Source organism: Macaca mulatta, chromosome 2 (genome assembly GCF_049350105.2).
Source record: "Macaca mulatta isolate MMU2019108-1 chromosome 2, T2T-MMU8v2.0, whole genome shotgun sequence".
Lineage (NCBI taxonomy): Eukaryota > Metazoa > Chordata > Mammalia > Primates > Cercopithecidae > Macaca > Macaca mulatta.
The window spans coordinates 21,775,075-21,800,251 of NC_133407.1; the positions used below are offsets into that span (position 1 = coordinate 21,775,075).

At 38.1% G+C, this 25,177-nt stretch overlaps 1 protein-coding gene across 6 annotated transcripts in view; it reads right to left on the reverse strand.

Moving 5' to 3' along the window:
• Positions 1 to 3,672: 3,672 nt before the first annotated feature.
• Positions 3,673 to 25,177, reverse strand: part of LRRC3B (leucine rich repeat containing 3B) — an 89,857-nt gene continuing 68,352 nt past the window's right edge. For 5 of the 6 annotated variants that reach the window (XM_001093813.5, XM_015132267.3, XM_015132266.3 and 2 more), the window contains one exon: positions 3,673 to 4,935. In XM_001093813.5, coding sequence (XP_001093813.1) covers positions 3,996 to 4,775 — 780 coding nt within the window. In that variant the 5' untranslated portion in view covers positions 4,776 to 4,935 and the 3' untranslated portion in view covers positions 3,673 to 3,995. 6 annotated transcript variants of the gene reach the window in all.

Sequence of the window (25,177 nt, forward strand, 5' to 3'; positions counted from 1 at the left end):
CTCAATCACTTGTGGTTTATGTTGTTACTCAAGGAAACAAATGCTAATCAACTCTCCCTCTCCAGCAACTTGCACCAGGATCATTTTCTCCACCTCTCCACTGGGAAACCAGGTCATGCTCAACATGGAACATGTTATCTGGGGGCTGTTTTAAAAGGCAAACTGATCTCCTCATCCTATCTTGAAAGAATAAGAGGGCTTTTGGAATCATAAATAATCTTTACTGTGACTCTGTGACAGTGTGGGAGCCTTACATGCCTTTCGAATCCTCAAGGAAACTTGCTGATGGCCAGTGACATTTTCATGGTGTATGTTGTTGTGTTGTTTATCAAGAGAGGAAATTAGTGTCCTTTAAGGGACACTGGTTGGGGAACATGAGGACACGGTGCTAATCTGCAGGCCTGCAAGAGTTTCAATTTCAACACCTGTAAATTAAGTAGGCAAGCTCATCCCTAAGACTCTCCCAGCCCTAACAATCTAGGCATTCACCTAGTTGTAGTAACAAAGACATTTAATTAAGCAGAATTTTCCACTTCTTAACTCTGCCGATAGATGAGAGAACTTACTATATGAATTGAAAGTATTAAACCAATAAGGAAAACCTACCCACGTCCGAGGCTGCCTTATGTTTGTTGATGTCAGGACAAGAATTATTGTGAAGAATCAGAGAAGGACGTAAAAAAGAACAATGCGTACCTGGCAGATTTTGTATATCATTGCATTACAATTTGCCAAAGTGTTCTTGAAAGTTAAATCTTCCATTACATAACTTTTCATCACTTTGTTAAAAATGTTCCAGTTGGGTTGGCATGTTTTATGATTTTCCTTGCTTCAAAGATAAGCACATTGTCAAAGATTAGGCTAAAATTCCTAGGTATTTCTGAATTTAAAAGGTTGGGGTTAAGAAACAGATGCCAAAACAGGAGGCTGATAAAAGCTGTTATTTAAAATGTTTAGAAGGTAAGATATAGGTAAGATACTACGTGCCTTGAGTTGATAGTTAATTTCAAAAATCTTACAGTCCCCAAATAGGTAGCTCTCCATCTGCAAAGGTTTGGAAAATTAAGGGTCAAGCTGGGATCAAAACTGAAGCATACATGTTGGGCCTTTTTCTGTGCAGACTTGAGTCTTAGTTCCTTTCACTCATTGGCAGCATATACTGTTGGCCTTGGGGGACAGAGCATTCCCACAAGCTGGCAGGAAGAGCATTTCCTCTCAATTCTGATCATAAATGGGTGCCATAGCCTGGTATTTATTTTAAAATAATGAAACAAACAAAAGAATTAATTTTCTCCTCCAGTGGCTTATACCTGATTCATGGCAACCGAACTTAAAGGTTCTTTTTAAACAAAAACAAAAAAGTACTTGAGGCACTATTAACTAAAAATCTACACATATAATTCAGGCAGGGGAATTATTAACCTATGACACATCTCTCAGCTCTATGTATATGGAGAATTTCAAAGTAAATATGTGGAAATTTAACTTTCCTGCATCTGAACAAGGATATGACTATACTTACAATCCTTTTCAGGGATTTTTGCTTCACAAGTGCTTTTACTTGAATAATACAATTGACCATTGGGAAAATAAGCTCTCATTAGTGAGGACACAAAGATTATTTTGGAAGAAGCAGCCTGGAATGGATTATCTGATTTGTGAAAGCTTTTCTAAAATGAATGCGACTCATATACTCAAATAAATACAGTTAATTTACTTTTTTAAAGGGTTGTCTTAGCAAAGGCTTGATTTTCCTATTCTATAGGAAAAAATACGTGTATTTCAGTTCAGTTGGGTATCTTTCTAGAGTACCTGCAGAGATATATTATAGTATTGCCCTCCAGGGGGCGATAAATCTTCAACAAAGCTTCAATCTCACTGGGAAGGTGAATTCTCAATTCAGTTAGTAAAAGCAGACATTCTGGCTTCCTTCTTGCTGGGATGCAGGAATTCTCGGGCCTGTATCCTGAATTTTACATCGAGGAGTTACCCCAGGTTTCTAGACTAGATATAACACTTTTAGCAAGTCTGGTGGGGTTGGGGTGAAAAGCCCATGGCCCTGGGGTGTGTACTATGAGCAGAGCCTGGCCGCAGTACTCTGCATGCCTCGCCACAGGTCCTGGATTAGCTGACCCTGATTGTCCCTTACAATAAATAAACATTTAAAGATACTATTGCTACCTAGGACCTCTAGGGCTTTCTGAGAGCAGAAATATTAGGCCCAAAGATACCCTAACTTGGGTTGGAGAAGGCTAAGTGTCTCAAAATGGCAGAGGTTCCCTCTTCCCTACATAAATCTCACAAAGGGCTATTTTTGTGGTATTAAAAAAATAAAACCATCACATAGAAGACTGCAGAACTATAGGTCTGAGGAATCAGCAACTTTAGGTAGGAAAGTTGATGAGCATAAGGCAGCACAGTGGATAAATGGTTCATAGCTTCTGGAGTTGACAGACTGGGTTTCAATGCCTGCTATTCTTACAAACTCTGTATTAATTACTTAACTCCTGTGTCTCTGACTCTCATTCACAAAAGACTATCTCATAGGGGAGTTTGTAAGGATTCATTAAGATACTCCAAAGAAAGTACTTGTTGCATAGTAAGTGTTCCATAAATGCCATCAGTTCTACTATTCCTTAGTCTGCAACTGAGATCTCTACTATATAGTTCCAGCCTTGTTTCTCACTTCTTTGCACAGACTCCTTCATCCCAAACACCTCCCTATATGATATCCCTCTGCTCGCTCTGCTTCTTCTATCTTCCTTGTCTACATCATCATCTTATGAGATCCCACCCAAGTTTTAAGGATTATCTGTAATGGTACCTTAAAACCAATAACTTCCACACAATTCCCTACTTCCAAGAACCAAATGTGCTTTCTCCTATCTCTGGCCAATGACAAGGACACAATATCTTGATTGTATGACAGATGCCCAGGAGTATATATTTTTTAAAACTCATAGAACTGTGTACCTAATCTAAGAAAATTATAACTATAAACCAACTCCGTAGGAATTTAATGTGAAGACCTGTCTTTGGAGACAGAAAGATTTGATTCAAATTTAAGTTCTAAGACTTTCTACCTGGTAAATCAATGAACCTCTCTTACTTGAAGTTTTTCCCTATGTAAATAGAGCAGTTGTCACTTTCTTCTCTTGTTGGGGGAGTTTAAAGACACAATAATAACATAAAAATGCCTCTCACAGTGCTTGCACCCAGTTGATGCTACATGATTACAAGGACCTTCTTCCCTAGCATAAGCATTTCTACATTTGTCAAACATGCCCCAGTCCACCAGAAAGTAGTCTTGAGGACAGGCTATGTGCTGTCTTTTTCTTTTCCATTTTGTCCAGCATAGCGCAAAGGTACAATAAGTATTTGGATTCAATAGCTAATTATATCTATTTTTGAAGAGTAAATGCCAAAAGGCATCCTGACTTAAGCCTCTAAAGGATGCCACACTTGTGTATAACCACCTAGTAAAGTTCAGTATTTTAGAGTCTGACAGATACTTAACTCAGCCAATAATTCAGCTATGGCTCCCCAGTGTACAGTAGGGCTTAATAACACATTTTTTCATTGTGATAGTTCTTTGAGTTCATAAAGGTTGTCTGTTTTTCTTTAGAGCAAGTAGAATGACTATACTGTTTTCTTGACCAATAAGTCACTCTGTTTTCCATGGTTCAAAGTTAAGCTTTTATTTGGTTTTAAATTAAAAAAATAAATTTCATTATTAAATAGTGAGATGGATCTAACTAATGTTCAGATAGTAGCTTACTCAGAAATATACCACCGGGGGTACAGTTAAGGGGTGGATCACCTAAACTAAAATTATTTGTTATGTTGTAGTGTTTGTTAAAAGTTCAGCAGTGGCATAATTCAAAAGAAATTGAAATACAAAGTTTTAAATGTTTACAATGGATGGGAGAAGTAAACCACTTATTTCTACTGCAATCGCAAACTACTTTCTTTCTCAATGCCAGTCAGTTTGGACACTATACCACAGTGCTAATATCATCAGGTTCATCTGCTTTCTTTTGCCTGCTTGGCAGGGATTTCAAGTATTCGAGGTGTCTCCGGGCATCCTCCTGATTTTGCCTCACATAATATACCACATATGAGATCACCATGGTGAACCAGCCAAACATGGTGACCAGCATGGCATAATCGGTAGTTTTTTTAGGGAGGTTACAAAGGTCAGCATCGTTGGCAGCATTGAGGAATGGTCTGCCAGCATGTTCATCCAACACGGATGTTTTACATATCACATTGTGGGCTGTCTCATGATTGGATGCCATGCTCCTCAGAACTTGCTGTAGAGTACAGTCGCAGTGCCAGGGGTTGTTGGCAATTCTGGCCCTGGCCTTCAGGTTATTGAAGGCATTTTTGTGCACACTTTGAATCCGATTGTCGGACAAGTCCAGAGTCTGCAAGGTTTCAGCCACTCCTTTGAAGGCATGCTCATCGATAAACTCAATGCCATTTTTGGACAGGTTGAGAACTCTCAGTTGATGGAGGTCCTTAAAAATTTCATTGGGAATAGATGTGATCTGATTGGAGTCCAGATACAGTAAGACTGTTTCAGGAGGAAGATCTCTAGGTATTTCCTTGAGATTTGCATTGCTACAGGTGACATTTAAACCCCCAGAGGAAGAACAAAGACAGCCCTTGGGACACATACTGGCAGAATGAAAGCACAGTATCATAAGAACAAAACTTTGTAGGAGGAGACACATGGAGAGGGAACGGGTTAACCACAGGTCTACCAGATTCATGCTGGAATGTCAGCATAATCACGAGCCCATTCCTCATTTACTCCAACAAGTGTGGTAATGGTTCCAGCCCTGTCCACACTATTGATTTCCTTCTTGCGTGGTTCAAAAGGCTGCAGCTAACACATGTGTCTCTTCATTATTTCTGTCCTTGCTTGGGCACCTAAAGGAAAGGGAAACAGATGCAATTAGCTCCTTTGCAAAGGGAGGTACATTGTAATTAAAGGTGCTCTCAGGTGTCTGGCATTCTATGTGGGTAGGGGGTTAGGTTATGCAGGTAATTTCCATCAATGCCACTAGGAATTCTCTGTGAAATGGGAGTCTCCTGTTCAAATCCCAAGTGCTGGGGGAGAGAACTGTCAATATATGAAAATACTTCTGAATTCTGTTGCCTGGTTTTCAGTTGGATAGAATGAGAACAAACACTCCCTATTTCTCTGCTGATCTCCACATCTTGGACCCCTCCTAATTCTACAGAAATAAAATTTAATTACGCCGCTCACCCTTTCTGAGACAACAGATGCATTAATGCAATTTAGTCCTGCACTTGGGCAGCAATGAGATATAATACCAGTATTTCGTGGTTAATGACTATAGACAGGGATATCTGTCATGGCTTTTGAATGGATGCCCAATTTGGAATATTGTCTCTAAAGAAACATCTTACTTGAATTAAGAAAAGAATAAATGCATTCCAACCTTCACAACAAAATATTGCTAGAGGCTGACAACCAAGAACCTCCAGGATAGTTGCCTTCCTTGTGACCTCTTAAAATTACATTATACCTGGGAGGATGCTTTTAACTGAATTTCCAGAGGATCCTCTCTCTCTTTTCTAAGGACCATATCCCCATCCCAATAAATGCTTAAATATGACACACACCTATAAGACTTTTTTATATAACAAGAGAATTAAGAAATACTGGCTTTGAAAACTTTCCCAATAAACTTCACTCTCTATGTGTTGCATATATATACTGTTAGTGTTGGCAGAGGCCACAGAAATTGCAAAATTAAGTGATATGAACAAAGTTATGAAACTTACTCGACAGCAGAGAGCAGAGATAAGAATATAAGTTAACTCTCAAAATTACCCTTTAATATAGAGAGGAAAGCACACATCTTTGGGACCAGTTCACAGAGGAGACAAGTGGATCCCAGAGAGATGAGGTTTCTTGCACAAGGTCAAACAGATTGAGATGTAGAGACAGGACTCAAGCCAAAGTCTTTGTTCTGACTCATTAATATCAAAACCCTTTCCACTATCCACACACTCTCTTCCAATCTCATCTGCTCTATAAGTATTTAGCAAGCATTGCTTATTGTGATTTATGATGCTGTTATGTTGCAGCCCTATCTTTTATGCTATGAATACTGTGCCAAGTTGAGGACCCCACGGAGCTCAAGTGAGGGGTCCCTCTGCATTTCAAAGGGAACCCATGCCTGACTGAGAAGATTCCCTCCCAGGATCTGAGAAACAAGAAGAGCATTCACTCCTCTTACAGCAGTGAACAACACACAACTTTCTGCATGAGCAACTAATGACTTTCTGAAAACTTATCTTTTATGAAGATCCCAGATGGATAAATACAGAGAGAAATGACTCCAAATGTTACCGAACTCACAGAAGAGAAGATTAATGATTAATGTGAGCTGAAAACATAATGATCTGGATTGTTAATCATGGAAAAAATGAGATTAGCAACAGCAGAATGCAGTGGATGTGCTTTTGGAAAACTGAGTCCCTTAAGTACCAGAGAATGCTAAAGAGAGACCCTAAGCTTACTAAGCCCTCTATCACCAGAGCATTTCATTGGCAATGAAAGTATCCTCCCTTTCATGTTTCCCTTCAAAACTGTCTTGCATAGCACTTGGGGACTATAGGAATCTAGATGGGAAAGAAAAAAAATAAACAGGTGTGAAAGGGAAGAGAGAAGACAGAGGAGTAGAAGGACAAGGCAATGAATTCTAGGAAAGGGGCATGAGAAAAACACAGGAGATAGAAGAAATTAATGTAATTGAAGAAAATAAAGGGAGTCCACATCAACCAAGTGATTCCACTGAGTATGTGCAACCAGCCTAAAACATGCTGAAAGATGAGAAGCCGTTTCTGGAGGACACTTCATATTTCTCTTGGGATTCATTAAAGGAGTTTGGTGTAGTAAAGTGTTCTCTATTCAGAGTACAAGCTCCATGAGGACAGAGACTTGTTTCTGCCTCTTGCAGAGACAACAGTAAGCAATTAAAAAGTAGAAAGTACACTGAGTTTGCATATCAGCTTTATTTGTTATTTTATTTTATTTTGAGATGGAGTCTTGCTCTGTTGCCCAGGCTGGAAAGCAATGGTGTGATCTCGGCTTACTGCAAATCTCCGCCTCCCGGGTTCCAGTAATTCTCCCGCCTCAGCCTCCCAAGTAGCTGGAACTACAGGCACATGCCACCATGTCCAGCTATTTTTTTTTTTTTTTTTTGTATTTTTAGTAGAGACAGGGTTTCACCATGTTGGCCAGGCTGATCTTGAACCCCTGACCTTAAGTGATCCACCTACCTTGGTCTCCCAGTGTGCTAGCATTACAGGTGTGAGCCACTGCATCGGGGCTGTATCCCAACTTTAATTCTTATTAGTAGTGGTGTTCTTGGGGATCTCATTTTCTTTATCTTTGTATAAAGATGATAAAAGCACCTAATTACAAGGTTGATTTGAGGGTTATATGAAGTATATATGTAAAGCACTTAGCACAGTATGAAATTGGTAGTAAAAGTTCAATGCTTCTTAGCCATAGTTACTATTATTATTATCGGATACATTCCCAACACCCAGCATAGTGCTTGGCATATCGTGAGGACTAAATAAATATCTTTTATATGAATAAAGCAACAAAATATTGAAGAGTCTAGCTATGCTTTTTATTCTCCATGGCAATTATTTTTATAAATATTTTAAACATAAACATTGGTTCATCAAATGTCTACTGGTGTTACACGGCAACATAATGGACTTAGGAAAAGTCATATGTGTTTCAGGCTCCTAGGAGATGGAAAGAAGAATGGAACTCTTCCTCAGCAGGCTTCTTTACACTTATTCAGGGTTTCTCCAGAAGGATCAGTCCAATGGTCATGGTCACATATAAGAAATGTTTAGGACACAGGTTGAGTTCTCTACTCAGATTGCAATCTTTCTTGAGATGGAATCCATCATATCCCAAATGGTCTACCTGTGAACTGGATGTAATGCTTGTTAGGAGTATAAATACAGAGCACCCCTTGCTTTCAAAGAAGTTGGACTTGAACTGAGTATTTCATTTTCTCTCTATTATGTTTGATAAAAAGAGAATAAAGTCTTCTGGTATTGGCTATATTGCTGAGCCTCTGTGAGTCAGCCTCTACAGCCATCACCCCCAACCAGAATAAAGTGACAAAAGATGCAGGATGTAGACAGCTGAGCCCTGGGATGCTGCAGTGGTTTGAGTATGTGTGTCCTTCACATTTTCTGATGTCTAAATCTAATCCCCAGTGTGAAGATATTTGGAGGTGGGGTCTTTGAGAAGTGATTAGGTCATGAAAGCAGAGCCATCATGAATGGAGCTAGTGCCCTTATAAAAGAGGCCCCAGAGAATTCCTTCATCCCTTCTGCCATGTGAGGAAACAGAGAGAAGAGAGCCATCTATAAGCCAACAAACAGGACCTCACCAGAAACCAAATCTTCTGGCACCTTGATCTTGAGCTTTGCAGACTCCAGAACCGTAAGAAATAAATTTCTATTGCTTTAGCAGTGCAAATAGACTTAGACAGATGTCCAGGATGTAGACAACAAAGCCAAAGGCACCAAGTCAAGGTCATCTTCACCAGGGAGGATGGAAGAGCTGCTTTCCACTCCATGATACTGGTTCTGTAATTTCCAAAGGGATTGTCAGTTTGACATTGCTTTATATTACTAGATAGGTCAACAATGCCTGTTGGAAAAAGAAGATATGAGGCTATACGCCTCAGAGAAAAAGAGGTGGATATTCTTCTGACATTGGTTATCCTCCAGCAGAATACAGGGCTAAAAAGCTTGGAAGCCTAAAACTCCCTCCTGCTCTGACTGAATCACATCTATACACAAACCCCAAGCAGTAAACAAGCTATGCTGCTGGGCAAGAAGACTGCCTTCCTACTAACTTCAGAATGAGTGGTTAGAACATAAAGAAGGACCTGGGGTCACACTGGTAATGGCAAAACAACAACAGCAGTTACTGCCTGTCTTTCTGATAAGAATAAGATCTATTAAAGGGACGGACCAAGTTAAACAGCATCTTTCCTCCCTCCTAACTCCCCCTCTGCAAATCTTGACTCACTGGACTACCCTGTCCCCATCTACTCATTCCCTTTAACTATGTCTGGGTCAAGCAGGACTCCATAATATTTCTGGATGTGGTGTTTAAGTATTCACTGCACCCCAAAGGAGAATTATTTTATCCAGACTCATATCTCGCTCGTATTTTCTTGCCACCCAGGTTTCTGAGCATTAGCAGTTAATTCTGGGATTGGGTGGCAACCATCAAATACCATTTCCAGAAGAAAAAAAAAAACAGTGCATTTAACAGGGTGTTCATTCAGTGAGAAGACAGGCCATTCAGTGGCTGATTAACAACTGTCTTGCTGCTTATTTCTTTCTTTTCATCATTAAATGACAGGAACATTCAGAGATTCTAACACAAAAGCTTTTATTAACCCTTCTGAGACAACTAAGTGTATCAATTCACAGAGAAAGGCCAGATACACCAGTTTCTTCCAATTATAGTCTATGCAACTCTATTACCAAACAGGAGAATTTGATTAAAAAGGAAATAGATAGCAAAACAGGAAGGGCTTTTAATTTAAAACATAAAATTCAGATCAAGGGGAAAAACCCTCATACATTTAATTATTTTAAATTTAAAACTTCTCCATGGCAAAAAGTTAAGGTTATAAACAAAGTCAAAGAACAAATGACAAAACAAAAGGTTGATTATTTTAATACACAAAAAATCCTTTCAAAAGAATAATAAACTAATCTAATTTAAAAAATGGAGAGCTGAGCTGGGTGCAACAGTACACACTTATAGTCCCTGCTACTTATGAGGTTGAGGTGCAAGGATTATTTGAGCCCAGAAGTTTGAGTCCAGCCAGGGCAACATAGCAAGACCCTGTCTCTAAATATAAAAATTTAAAAAAGGAAAGAAAAAAAGGCAGAAAAGAAAAATGATGGGAAATAATATATATAAATGGCAATGCATATGACGTATACAAAATAAACTGTATGAAAAGATTCTTGATTTCACTGACAGTACAATAAATTCAGGTTAAAGTACTTATCATCTAGATTAAAATTAGGCATAGTATTTAGTGTCAATAAACATGTTAAGAACAAAGCGTTCTCAAACACTTGACAAGAGGATAGATTGGTGCACTCTTGTCATATAAGCAATTTGGGACTATCTATCAAAAATCTAAAATTGAAGAATAAGTTATTGATGATATAAAGATGTCCAAAGATTACCCTAAAGAGCAGCTCAATAAAAAAGCAAATACTTATAATCACATTTGTGTAGATTTTTTAAAGAAGATAAATATGCAAATATAAATATGTAATTAATATGTTTACATATGTATAGATCACTTCCAAAAGGATATGCCAGAAACTATTAGTAATGGTTAACCCCAAGTGACTAGTGGAACTGAAGGGCTGCCAGGGGGAGAAGAGGAATTGCCTTTTATTTTATATTCTTTTGTATGGTTTTAATTCCTTATGGTATAAACGTATATTTTATTTTATAGTAAATATTTAAAATATAATATTGGCTAAAATTTGGCTAAAATAGGATTAGCCAAAAAATGAACCCAAATTTAATGCCTCAGAAAGCAACTATTCAGTGCATGAAAGAGTTGAACAATGGTGGCCAAGATGGCAAAGGCAAATGAAAGAACAATGAATTATTAGAAGTAGTACATGTTTCATGACGAGAGACTGAATATACAAACGGACAGTAGCCACACCATGTACAAAAATAGATTTCTGATGCACAATCTGCAGCAACCAGACCAGGAAACCAAACCACAATCTCTGTAGCAAACAACCCAAATCAGCCAAGAAGCTGATTATTAACTGATAATTTTCCTAAATGTTAACCCTGCTTCCAACTTAGGACCAATTCAAGAACACTAGATATGCACCCTTAACCAATCACATATGCTGCCCTGCTTCTAGTTAGCCCACCTCCAGCTTTCCCATGTCAACAGCCTTCAATCAGAACTCACGTGAAGCCTTCCTTTTTTCTCACTATAATGCTTTTACACTCCTCTGCCAGCCTTTGAGTCTCTCCGCCAAATGCAAGGGATGGTGGTTGCCTCTTTTGCTATAGAAAGCTCTGAATGAATAGCATTTGCTTATTCTCATTTGGGTGGTTTTTGTTTATTTTCACAAAACCTAAAGTTTGAGTACTTGATATCTTTAATGCAGTATTTCCAAAATTAGTCTTATTGACTATCATAGAGCTTAGATATGATTTATTTATATGATCAGGTTATCTACAAAATAAGTATTGGTTGCATAAACCATCAATACGTCTAATTCCTGTGTATTTGTGATTAAAATTATTAGGAAAAGAGAGTTGGGACCTGGTTAATTCAAGCGAATAAACTGCATAGGTAATTTTTCCACTGCTGGTCTTTGGGATCATGTTTGGAGATAATAACTTCTTCATTCACATCTTTAGCACTGAGTTCTGGCATGGACTTTAGTTCTCCATTTCCATTCTCAACTGTCTACTACAGGAAGAGTTCCTCAGGGCCTCAAACTTTGCATACCCAAAAGTAAAATCATAATTTTACACTCAGCTTTACCCAACAACTTCTGCCTCCACTGTAGACCACATTTTCTTCCATCCCGATTTCTTGAAGTTTTTATTTCCATTCTCCATTCCACCTGTCCCTTGCTTTGCATTCTCATGGCCTCTTTCCTAATTCAGATCTCCAACATCCTGTTCTGAAAGAGCAAAAGTCTCCTTCCTGAATTGTTGGTGTCCAGTCTCTCTGCTTCCATTCTTCTAACGTCAGGTTAAAGTAACACTCTTAACCACATCATCCTGCAGGTCACAAAAGCCCTAATGACCCCCGATGGTTCATAACAATCTCCTTTTACAGTTGTATCTTCCGCCATGTTTTCTTACACAGACACAGAAACATGAACTCAACAAATAGCTCAATGAGGAGAAAACTGATGATGAATGGCACTTCATTCCACAGATACGAAATTTATCATAAACCAATCCAACTGAAGATCTCTACACTGTAGAATAGCTTTCCTGATTTAAAATCCAATTATAAAGATCTGGCCCATGAGTCATTTAGGTGGCCCATTAATAACAATAGCTGTGATCATTTAGTCAAGGATATGAACTGACAAGGCAGACAGATGCATGAAGAACAGAGAATATTTTCATTTAAAAGGAGGATAATCTGGTAGCAGATCCAGAACTGTTTAAGGCGAGGAACTCTTGCAATCTCCAAACTCTCCCTTCTCTAATATCCCAGCCTCTACTATATTATTTACTGTTTTCTACTTCATATTAAAGACATCACTTTACCTTCTCTACTGCTAGACCATGAGGTTCCAACAGGTGGGGTCAGTGTCTTACCCATTTTACATTCTCACATTGCCCATGGTAAGAATTTAATAAACATTTATTGAAATGAATTATAATCCATTCTCATTTCATTGTAACACAGCTATCATTTGCTTGACATTTATTACACATCAGGTATTTGTTAAATGATGAACTCATCTAGCAGGATGGTAAAACTGAAATTCTGACAAGGTTCTTGGTTAAATGAATGTCGAGTTAAAAAGTTACCATATAACTTTTTTTGGAATTAAGGGGTTAAGTTACCATATAAAGCTTGGCTGACACATGTTCTGTGAGTCAACGTGTCCTTGCCCACTTTGAAAGTAAAAAGGTCAAGAGGTACCTGTCTTGTCACCTTCCCAAGGAAAGGAGAAAGTTTATTACATGACCCCTGGAGTTGGGAGGCAGAGTGTCTTGGAAAAAGAACCAGGTTAACCTGTTGTTTGGAGATGCAGTGGGGTGATGTTTCGATGTTGGGGTGAGCCTACACTCCCAGAGTTTGTCAATAAGGGATGGGAAACTATTTCCTATAGGTCAAATGAGGTCACTAGAGGGGAAGAGATTTTCAAGGAGCAAGCATCTAGAGTCCTATTTCACTGTCCCATAAGATTCCTTCGTAGAACAGAAGGACTCCAGCAACACAAAACTGTAGCGTAGACACTTAGATTTTGAGCAAGTGGCCACCTGAAATGAATCCACTGTCAGAGTCAGGGTAGCCACATGGCGGGAGAGCATGAAAGCCTCAGGAGAAAGAGACCTGAATCCTCTCATCCTATTAATTCTACCTCCTGAGCAGCTGCCACCCAGTCATGCTCACCTCGGGGTGGGGTGGAATGGAAGGCAGAGAAGAGAAATCAAGCCACTTACTAAATCCTCTTTCCCTTTGAGCCTGAAACAAAGGGAAGGGGAGAACAGTTAAATAATAAATGAAATTCAGGGTTTTTAAAATCTCTTAAACTAGACATTTAAATGATCATTTTAAATTTTTATTTTGGTTTAAATTAACTGAGTTTGTAACTTAAAATAATATTAGGACAATCTATTATCTAGGGGTAAGTACAACATTATGGGGCTTACTAATTTGCATTCAGAGACTAGAAGAGAATGATCAAGAGGATAGAAATTAAAGGAACAGTAGAGGCAAGAAGGAAAGTTTCATTTTATGCTGGTTACGCATGTATCACCTCACCACAATTCTCACAAAACCCCTAAAAGGTAGCAATTGCAACCCTTGTACAGATGAACAAATTGAGGCTTAAAGAGGTTATATAACCCATTTATGGTAACAAGTGCTAAATTACACAGGCAAGAGCTTAACTGAAGTCCTTTGGCTTCCAGAGCACGTGTGATCAAACATGGCACCATACACCATTTTACAGCTAAACTATACTTTTTTCCTTCCAAACTGACTCCACTAAGATAGGAAACAAGGACCAAGATGGATTTTTAAATTAAAGGAAGTATACTTCCAAGTCAAAAGCTCTAAAATTATCCATTTGCCTTACATTTGTGAACTACTTTAGAAGCTTGTGGGGCAAGTTCACATGCATGCTCTCATTTGATTATCTCTAAACAGCGCTGTCAAATACACATAGTGGACATTATTAGTCTCTATGTTAATACAGTAGAGGAACTCATAAAATGGAGACTCCTCAAAGCCACACAGCTGGTTAGCAGAAGGAAAGAACCTGCATCTCAGATATCCCCCAGAACAGGTCTCATTTAACATGCGTTGGTTTCTATATCTCTTTTCCTGGCTACTTTTTTATATGAATGTCTATAAACACAAATGCTGAGTTTCAAATGCCTAACCAGCCCTCTGTGACCTCTTTCTGCCAAGTTGGGAAAATCAAAGAGGGAGACAACCCCTTCTCCTGTTAGAATTTCTTAAAGGCCACTCTGATATAAAACTTTTATCAAAATCACACGAAATCCATTTGTTCTAGATCTCAGTCAATTAAGGCACTGCTTTTCCACTTTTGAAATCTATTTCACAAGATAAATCTTCAAGCAAACCCTCAGTATATTGGGAAAGAACTGACTCTTCTGAACACATTAACTCCTTCCTACAAGATCTAGTGCTTATAGATCTTCAGAGTGGATTTAAAGTTTTTCCTACCAATGAATTCACTGGAAAAACAAACAAATACATTTTTTAAAACCCACTTTTTATGAACCCAGCATTTATCCCTCTGTGGGTACTGAGCACAGCATAAAGATACCACGATGTCTCTGCTAACATCCATATTTATTATGCAACATGCTGCAAGTTTGTAGGGAGATTGAGTGGGAATCTATCCATCTTGGTTTCTTTCTGTTTCTCTACTATTATTTCACAGCAAGTGCTTATGACATTTACAACGTGAGAGCTTTGCAAACTTTTAACATCTAATCTACATAAATGTAGGCTCTCCAAGATTCACCAGAGTCCAGGATAACTTGAAAGCTTCCTTTAGAAAGCCCTTACTTATGCTGAATTCAGTTGTACTTCTGAGTAGGATGAGTGTCACAATTTTTTTTTAAAACATATCCTGCTTAACCCTGCATTATCCTTCTTACACAAGATGCTGTAATAATATTCACTGGGTTGGTGGGAAAAACACAGGATTGAGATCCAAAATGAAGACTCAGAAACTGGCTTCAAACCTCAGCTTCCCAAGGAAGGAATTTCAGGAATTTAGCACAACATTCATACTTCCATCCCTTAGTTGCCCTAGGACTATCATCGATAATATCCACCTCAATGGTCTCACAGTTACAAGGAGACAATAAAATATATGTGAAATGTGCTTCAAAAACTGTCAATGACCATTCAAAGATGATTAGGTTTAACTTTTCATTATTTTCCTAAAATATAAGATCATTCTGTTTTGAGGGTTTCACATTTCTTTTTCTTAAGTATAACCAATTAGGAAATGATTCTCACATCACATACAATATTCATGCCAATATATATTTAACCCAAATCTAATCAAGAGGAAGGCATCAGACCAATTCACAACTTGAGGTATTTTACTAATCTGGACTTTTTGAAATTTCACTGAAGAAAAACAAGAAAAACAAAAAGCAAAAATAAAAAGAAATAAAAAAAATTACAATAAAACACAGGCTTTAGAACTGTTCTAGATTAAAGAGAAGAGATGTTGCAAACTGAAGACAATGCAAGAGATCAACTTCTGGATTTAAAGGAAATCCTAGAAAGGGACATTATTGGAACAACTGGGGGAAATTTGAATGCACACTGTATGTAAGGTATTATTGCATCAAATTTACACATCTTGAAATTTATCCTGATATGAGTAGAATGGAGGCAGTTGTTCTTAGGAGGCACATACTAAAGTATTTTGGGGTAAAGTGTCTTAACAACTGCAACTGTCAAATTATTCAGTGAAAACGAAATATACCTGCCTATACAGAGTGATAAACAGTGGTGGAAAAAATTTAACAATTTTTAAAGGGAGAGTGATGGATATACAAGTGTTCATTGTACCAATTTTTCAAGTTGTCTTAACGTTTCAAATTTTTCAAATAAAAATTTGGGGTAGGGGAGATTCCACACCTTAAAATCAAGGGGAAGATTTGGTGATGCAAAAAAGTCTAAGGAATCCTAGATAGAGTAAGGCTTATCCCCTCAGAGTGACACAAAATAGAAACCCAAGGTGAAATGAGCAGTGATTCTCATCTGCAATTGCATTTCATGAACTCCAGGGCTCCATTTCACTGCCATATGAGACATGTGCAAGGTGCACTTGGTTTTAATTGGCCAATATGGCCACTAACTCATTGTATAGTTTCTCTATCCTAGTTTTCTCATCTGAACATGAGGGTAATAAAAGTTCCACCTCACAAGGGTGAGATGGGGATTAAATGAGATAACACATGTAAAACATTTAGAAGATCTGTTGTTACAAGATACACTCTCAGTCAGAGTTACTACTACCACTCCTAGTACTACTGCCACCACCACCACCATCATCATCTTACACTGATGTATGCTATGACAATGTGGAGCCTTCAACATCTTTTTTTTTTTTTTTTTTTAATTCTTTGAGACGGAGTCTGGCTCTGTCACCCAGGCTGGAGTGCAGAGGCCTGATCTCAGCTCACTGCAAGCTCCGCCTCCCGGGTTCACGCCATTCTCCTGCCTCAGCCTCCAGAGTAGCTGGGACTACAGGTGCCCGCCACCACGCCCGGCTAAGTTTTTGTAGTTTTAGTAGAGACGGGGTTTCACCGTGTTAGCCAGGATGGTCTCGATCTCCTGACCTCATGATCCGCCCGCCTCGGCCTCCCAAAGTGCTGGGATTACAGGCGTGAGCCACCGCGCCCGGCCGGAGCCTTCACCATCTTACACCTTGTCTTCTCTCTGCTATGACAATGTTTCTAAAGAGTCAATAATTTCATTTTACCAACTTTTTCATGTTATTCCAAGAGGGATCTACGTTCAGAGACACAGCTAAATCAGAATCATAGAATGGTAAAGAAAGTGAACCACATAATGAGGGAAGAGGATGAAGGGCATAATTCTGATGGTGGCTAACATTTTGTGGGCACCTTCTATGTACAAGGCACTGGGCCAAATGCTTTACTTCAAAAATAGAAAGAAATTTTGCTCCCATGATGCTTATACCTAGAGTCTTTGAGTATCTGATTTAAATGCTAAAATGTGAGGGTTTGGGGGTGATATTTAGATGAGATTTTGTACTTTAAGTTGATGCTGTAATGAGTTGAGAATTTTGGAGGATGTCTGAATATGATTAATATATTTTGCATGGAGGATGGAGGTAAATCTTTGGGAACCAGAAGGTAGATTGTGATAAGCCAAAAAAATGGTCCAAAAATATCTAAGTCCTGATCATTGGAACCTGTGAATGCTACCTTTTATGGAAAAAGAATCTTTGCAGATGTGATTAAATTAAGGATCTTGAGATGGAGAGATTATCCTGGATTATCTGGATGAGCCCTAAATGTAATTTTGAGTGTTCTTATCAAAAGGATGCAGAGGGAGATCTAACCCAGAAGAAAAGGCAATGTAACAACTAAGGAAGGATTGAAGTGATATAGCCACAAGTCAAGAAGTGCTGACAAGCTACCAGAAGCTAAAAGTTGCAAGCAATGTATTGTCCTTTATAGCCTTTGCAGGTAGTGTTGCCTTACCCAAAAAATCGATTTTTTTGTCCATTGAAACTTATTTCAGACTCTACCTCCGGAACTATAAGAAAATAGATGTGTGTTATTTTTAGCCACCGAGATTGTGGCAATTTACTACAGAAGCTATAGGAAACTAATACAGTAGTAAATGGAGAATAGAACTTGAAGTCAATTCCATCTGACTCCCCATTACGAGTTTTTGCTGCAACTAAGTACCTCGCTTAACTGAATTTTCTGGCAGCTAAAGAAAGAAAACAAAAACATCAAATTACAAAATGGTTATTATCTAAAACAGTCAAAACGATTAGTTATTAGCAGAGATAAAATTTTTTCAGATTTTATCATTTTCAAAAAATCCTAGGAAAGAGCTGCCAGAGAACATAATGGACAATGTCTTTAAGATTTCACTGATGATGCAGATACATGCTTCTTTGACCTTAGGCATACAGTGAAGTCATTGATGTGTACAAGACTTTCTAAGCCATAGAAAGTTAAATTATGATCTAGGGATGATTTTTACTAGAGGTAAGGATAAAACTAGGATGAGATAGAAATGTGGTGGAACAGGATAGTAAGTATGTCCCTTACAGTGGGGGGCCCACAGAATGTATTGTACAAAGACACGTCTAACAGTGAAAAGCAGTGCTAGTGACAATTGTGCTGGGACAACAGGTTCAAGAAGGAACAGTCCCAGGCAAAATGGAACATGTAGTCACCTCACTTAAAAACAGCATTCTTAAGAGTTAGGAGACAGTTTGATCAAATTTACAGAATGCCATTTTAAAAGAATATGTCAATCCCCGAGACTAAAACAAATCCCCATACACAGCTCACAGTCTTCCTAGACATCCACAGAGATTAGCCCCTATAGGCTATTAATTTAAAATTTTACAAATAGCGTTAAAAAACATTTGAACTTTAAAAAAATGCATAATTCATACATGTAACCCATCAAATACTTTGTTCTTCCACGCCTTATACGTGTATACACACATCATTTTACAGTTGCCATGTTAGCATAGGTAAAAATTTTGTGTTTCTGTCTTTTTCAGGGTTGTAAATTGTCATGACCTTCATCATTTTAATGCCTACACGGTACCCCAGTGAATGGGGTTATATGTTAGATCTATTTACACATTATTCTTTTGTTAGATATTTAGGTTGTCTCCTATGATTTGCTATCACAAATAATGTGGAATAAAATTATTCCATTCCTGGTCTACATCATTGAAAGAGCCAGCTGATAACAAAATGGGAATACCTTTAAAATGACAAAAGTTTGGTTACATCTGTGTCCTTGGCATCAAAGTTAAACTATGCAGAGCTGTTCCATGGGAAGATAACAGCCTGAGGAGGCTGAAATGCCCTCTCCTGGTTTTGGCCATTGTAGATTTTGGACATACAGGCATCTGATGAGAACCATTGTCTCAGTCCTTTTGCTCCCTTGTTAGAACAGAGCAGACCAGAAAGTCAGGGTCCAATTTTTTGGTCAAAAATATATATTTAAACACACATGTTTATCTACAGACACTATAACGTTTCTTAGAAATGGTCCACTATGTTTCCTAAGAAGAGACATTGGGGAAACATAATGCCCTTTATGTGTTTTCTATTAAAAACATAACTGTGCAAAGACATATATATATAACTGGTTTTTTTCAAACTGTCTTTTTGTTACAGCAAAAAAGAAAAATGAAGTATTTTTTTAAAAAATAGAATTAATTTAAATATTTGTCATAAAGAGATTGATTAAATAAATATGGCACATCAACAAAATGAATGAAGCAATCTGCAAATCCTGATAAAAAGATGTCAAATACACATCATTGAGAGAAAAATTTGAATGTGTAATCCCATCTGTGTAGGGCAGAACAGAAGCATCTACACACATACACACACACACACACACACACACACACACACACACACAAAAGCTTTTAAAGTTGTGGAAAAACAAGAACAAATTGATAGTAGTTTACCTTTAGGGGACAGTTCTGGAGGTTGATACTATTAAGGATAATTTTTACTTTTTACCTTATACCATTTTCTATAGTCATAGTTTTTCACCATGTGCATAATCATAATAATAACTAAGCAACAAACAAAGAGATTGGCCAGGAGGCATTGACAGACAACCTATTTCCTGTTAAGTGCTATGGTAGATATGAAAGTATATGAGACATAGTACCTCTTCTTACCAGTGGAGCCACCCTGGACCATTTAAACTTTCTTAGTCTCAACAAAATGTACAGAAATCATCCGGAACCTGAAGCTAGATAAAATCAAGTTCAACTTTCATTTCTGATACCAGCTAGGAGGTCTTGGACAAGCCAACTAATTGTTCCGAGTTTCAGTTTCCTCAACCAGAACTAAGAATAATGCTTATTTCATGGAGTTCTGATGTGGTTCTGATAATGACTGTCTCATAGTAGATGCTTGGCAAATATTATTAGCTCTGAATACAACTTCAAAGGGATCAGAATCACATTAACATTTTCCAGGGGTTCTATGGAAAATAGTTAGTTGTCTGAGAATTCTACAAATGAATATTATGAAGTCGTAAGTCTGAAAAATGCTCTTTCTGAGACTCACAATGGATACCAGCCTGTTAAATGTTCTGATAGTTGCAGTAAAGTATTTATTAACCCAGATTTTCCCAAATATGTTTGGCTCCTTGCTGAAGGCCTCCCCACGTCGTCTTATTTTTATAGTGAAATCACCAGTAGAATAAAACATTGCTATTAACAAATTAATACATTCAGATTTAAATGGATAACTTTTAATACTACCTCTACTACTACAATTACTACTACTAATACACTCACACTTTACCTAAATATTCTGGAAGAGTATGAGGTGACAAGTTTTGCAAATGAGGATTCTAGTTGCACTCGATCACTGTCAGGTTGCATAATATTACCATAGAGAAACACCCACCACCCACTAATGTCTATTGCAGGCAGAGAAGAAAAAATTAATAATCAATAGTTATCACCAAGGGTTATTTTTTGTTTTATTAAAGAAATGTCCCTAGACTTAAACTAGACATACTTATAAGTAAATGAAGATGAATGGACTATTGTGTTTCAATTTTATCCTCTGCTGTTCCCTCATCTTCAGATACCACTTTTCGTTTTGAAAAGATTATTTGATACTATTACCCTTAAAGGCTTTGAAAACCTTATAAAGCTGTAGTTTTTTAAAAGACTTTGTAATTAGGCATACCTAAGTTTGTCTAACTTTGTCATTCAGCCTCTTAGTAGTTACTAGTTACTGCTAGTAATTTGAACTTAATCAGTTTCGTGATTTTTAGGGCATGTTACTTAACACTGGACCTCAACGTTTTCATCTATAAAATTGGCATGATGATATCTATTTCACATGGTTTGATAGATTGCTTCCAAAACTGAATTCCATGATTCCTTATCTTGTATTATCCATGGTCTTTGGCAATGCGACCTTAAAGCTCCTTAAATCGACAGGTGGAGCCTATTTTCCCATTCTTTAAATATAGTCTAGATTGGGACTGTTGAGGCAGATGTGAGATTGATGAGGCAGATGTGACACTATGCCAGTTCGGATCCTAGGCTTCTCCAAAAGGTATTGCATGTTCCTGCTCTTGCTCTGAGAACCCTGCCCAGCCGTCATGTGAACAAGCCCTGGCTAGCCTGCTGGATATTAAGAAATCATATAAAGGAGAAGCCTGTTGTTCTAGCTGAGGTATCCCAAGCCTAGAGCCAGCCACTCTCCAAACATATAGGAAAACCAGCCTGATCGTTAGAGCCAGCTACCTGATCTGCAGCTGACCGTAGGCTAATAAGCCAAGACTAGAAGAACCACCAAGCTACTCATGGATTTGTGAGCAATAATAAATGCCACTGAATTTGTAAATACTTGTTATGTGGAGAAAGCTAACTGATACACATGGCTATTTTATCAATTAAGTAAGTTAACATATTTATATTTATGTTTTTATCACAAACCCTGATATTTGTTTCACACATACGCACTAACAACTAATAGAATAGTATGCTTTTTAATAAAAGCATAGTAGAAACATCATTTTAAAGTATTGTAATGGCTCAATGCTGAAGGACACAGCAGTTCCATTGTCATTAGATACCAAATTGTTTAATTCTATTTGCTGACCATGACAGTCAATAATGTTCTAAGTTGTTATGGTAACTTTCAAGCAGCTGAGAAAAACTGATACACAGATGAAAGCTATCCATGCACTTCTAAGGTTTAATCTGAATAAAAAATTTAAATATTGTTTGTTCACATATCCCCGGTGTCTAGCACAGTTCCGGGTGTGGAATTAGTGCTCTATTAGTGTAGTGCAGGGGTTAAGACCAGGGACTCAGAAGTCAGACTATCTGAGTCTAAACCCCAGTTTCCATATTAACCTTGCCTTACCTCAGTTTCTCCATCTGTAAAATGAGTATAACAGCAGTACTTATTTTTTCTATTGGTAGAAAGGACTAAGTGATATTCTTTAGGCAAAATACTTAGAATGAGACCTGGCAGAGTGAGTGCAAAATAAATATTAGCTATTTCTCTTTGTCGAGTGATTTTTTTTAAAAACAAACTCTTGGAAATAGAGCCTGTGTGGCATATAGTCATCTTAGTGGACATGTGTGGATAGCCATCCTAGTACCTGTTGATTCTCTGCAGCTCTCAGAAGCTCTCTTGCAAACACAAAGACAAACATCAAAGAGAAAACTACAAAGGAAACAAAGATTCTAGAGATTCAGTGAAGAATTTAAATGACATGTCTCGGTAATTCTGATAAAACAGAACTGACATAAATAACATTCTGTTAATTCAGGAGTATTACCAGCATGTGGAGAGTATAAGGTTCTCACCCAATATTATGTCTGCAAAAGGCTTCCATCAAATGGAGCCCACTCTCCATTATCCATGACTGAAGAGTAGGCTATCAAGAGTGCTCTCCCCCATTTCATTTTGGCCATTGATTCCCCAACAAACCTTGTCCAGAACTGTGGCATCATGCAAATTCTCACTGAATTATCCAGACTAATGACCTAAAACCGACACCTGGATGCTGATTTCAATTAGAGATGGATGGAGAAATTATTTTCACACAACACTTATCCTTTCTTCCCATTTTTATTTCCTAATCACGAAGTCAAAAATCTGGTTACAGAGTCAGTGAGGTGGGTAAGCAGCTTGGAGTTGAGATAGATTACACACATGAAGCATAAAATAGAAAGCCAAATTTTCAAGAATCATCTCAAAACAAAGTTGCTCTTGTGAATCTCATCATTTTTCTTTTCCAGAACCACTGTGCATCAAATCAAATGGAATAACTATCCCTCCAATTTCTTGGTAGAAGTAAAGTGGTGGATAAATTATCCTTAACCTTCATATAATTTCCCCTTGATTTCAGATTTAGATTCTCCATTCTCTTAAGCATTCTAATGTAAATTTTCAAATTTCATCTTCTCAGTGACCACATGGGGATCATGTAAGGTCAAGTTTTCCTCATTTAATTTATCCTGTCATACATATATATAAACACACACATTCATATACATACATACATGTATATGTATGTATATAAAAGCTTAAGTCCTCATTCCTTAAAGAAAATAACAGAATGGAAAAACCAACCAAGTAATATTTGTAGAACAATGAAGTCATACAAAAAGTTGCCTAAATACTACCAATGGAAATGTAATTCTAACAGTAAGATAATCAGATAGGCTGCCTCCTGTTTACCTAATTATGCCAATAGATAACTAGGCAACCCTTTTAAACCAATTACTTGGATATAGCCTAGAAATGTTCTTGCCTCTCTGTTATCACATGAACAGTTTATCTTCTCAGTTAGACATAGATTTTTTCCAACCAAGAGAAATCTTCCTTTCATAGTAAGGAAACCCCCAAGAACAAAAAAGAAAATCAGAACTGAGATTACCACCCATCTTTTCTATACTGTGCAGTTCGTTGAAGTTCCACAGAGAAATAATGTTGCTCTGAGTTGATTTTCCTCTGGGAAGCACCCGGAAAAATTAACAGCTACCTAGGGACTTAGCTTTTGTCAACAATGAACCAAATAAAACTTTCCAAACCCATTTAATTGTCTGCATGATGCAGTAAGACTTTCCCTATCTCCTTGCTCAGACGTAATGCATCAATTTAAATAAAACCAGATTGGCATTCTCCAACCTAGTATTTATTCTCTCTTGGTGAACCAGCTGGCAGGTAAGATTAGTAAAGACAGGAGGAATCCATGCAGGCAAAACTAAGAAAGTCAAGCAGAGGGGAGACAGCCATTTCCAGAACAAGATAATGTAAATCTTCATCTAGCCTTCTTTAGATACTTGCACAATCTTTTAAAAATAGACATCATCATATTAACATGAAGTCACAAATTTCACTGCATCTGGGGTGGTTTCAGGAATCATAACTAAATTGCTACCACATCAAACCAATTTTTATCCATATTCAGCTCAACAAACCTGTGTTTGGTCAGGTATGCCCATGTTTTACATTTTTGCCATGCCTATGGCTTTTGCTTTGTGCAGAGTCATAGCATGTAAGAGGAGGAAGGTGGTGGGGAACCAAGTGGGGTCTCCTCAATTCCCTGATTTAGTAACATTCAGTCTAAGCAGAGGCACAATCCACCCTGAGCATTTCCTCCTCTTTGTCTTTCCAATTCACCAACACCAAAAGTCACAGATGGGAGGACTGGACAGAGCAGAGTAAAACACCCAAGTGTGGGTGGGCCTGTGGACCATTTGACTGTTACAGCTGTGGGCATCCCAGAGCTACCTTGGAGCAAATAATACAGTCTGTGCTCAGAACATGTTTGCTCAATGAAGATCTGGATGGCTGAAAAGATGGTGGAAGCCTCTCGAGAAACTAAAAGTCCCGGGGGTGGGCCACTGTACCCTTAACAATGCAGATTTGGCCACCTCTTTATGGAAGTCCATATGGAAATGGAGAAAGAGCAGGAGAGAGAGTGAGACACTAATTACCAGCTCCTCCTTGCACAATCAGGTTCAAAACAAAAGGAGAGAGCCTCTCACTTTGGAGAAATGGAAACAACAGTATCTAATTCATGAAACCTAAAAACTGGAAAGATCAAGAAGATGATACCTCTACTCTCCCAGAAAGCCACCCAGGGATGGCCACTGTCAGAGGGAAGTCAGATTCCATGAGAAGGTCAGCATTGTTTAACATGTCAGGACTGGTCTTGGCATCCCAGATGCGCCGTTATTGAGCCTGTGATGCTAGCCTGGTCTACAAGTTTGAGAAACATCTAGTCAAAACATGAAGGTAAAATATTTACAAGGAGTGAGAGTCAGGGAGAGACTGAATCTGTACTAAGTAAATATTTCACTTTAAATGTACCAGTATTTCTCTCTTTTCCCCTACTTTGTCTCCAACTTAGAAGGAAAGACATCATTATCAACCCTTAGGGAGGTGGAGCATCTGAGAGTCTATAAGGGCTCCTCATGCTCAGCTGCTGGAACTCCCTGGAGTCTAGGAAACATCACAGGTCTGCAGACACTGAGGTCTCTCCACCTGTGGAAGGTGGCACTCATCCCATTATGGGATAACTGAGGCCTTGATGACGTTAAA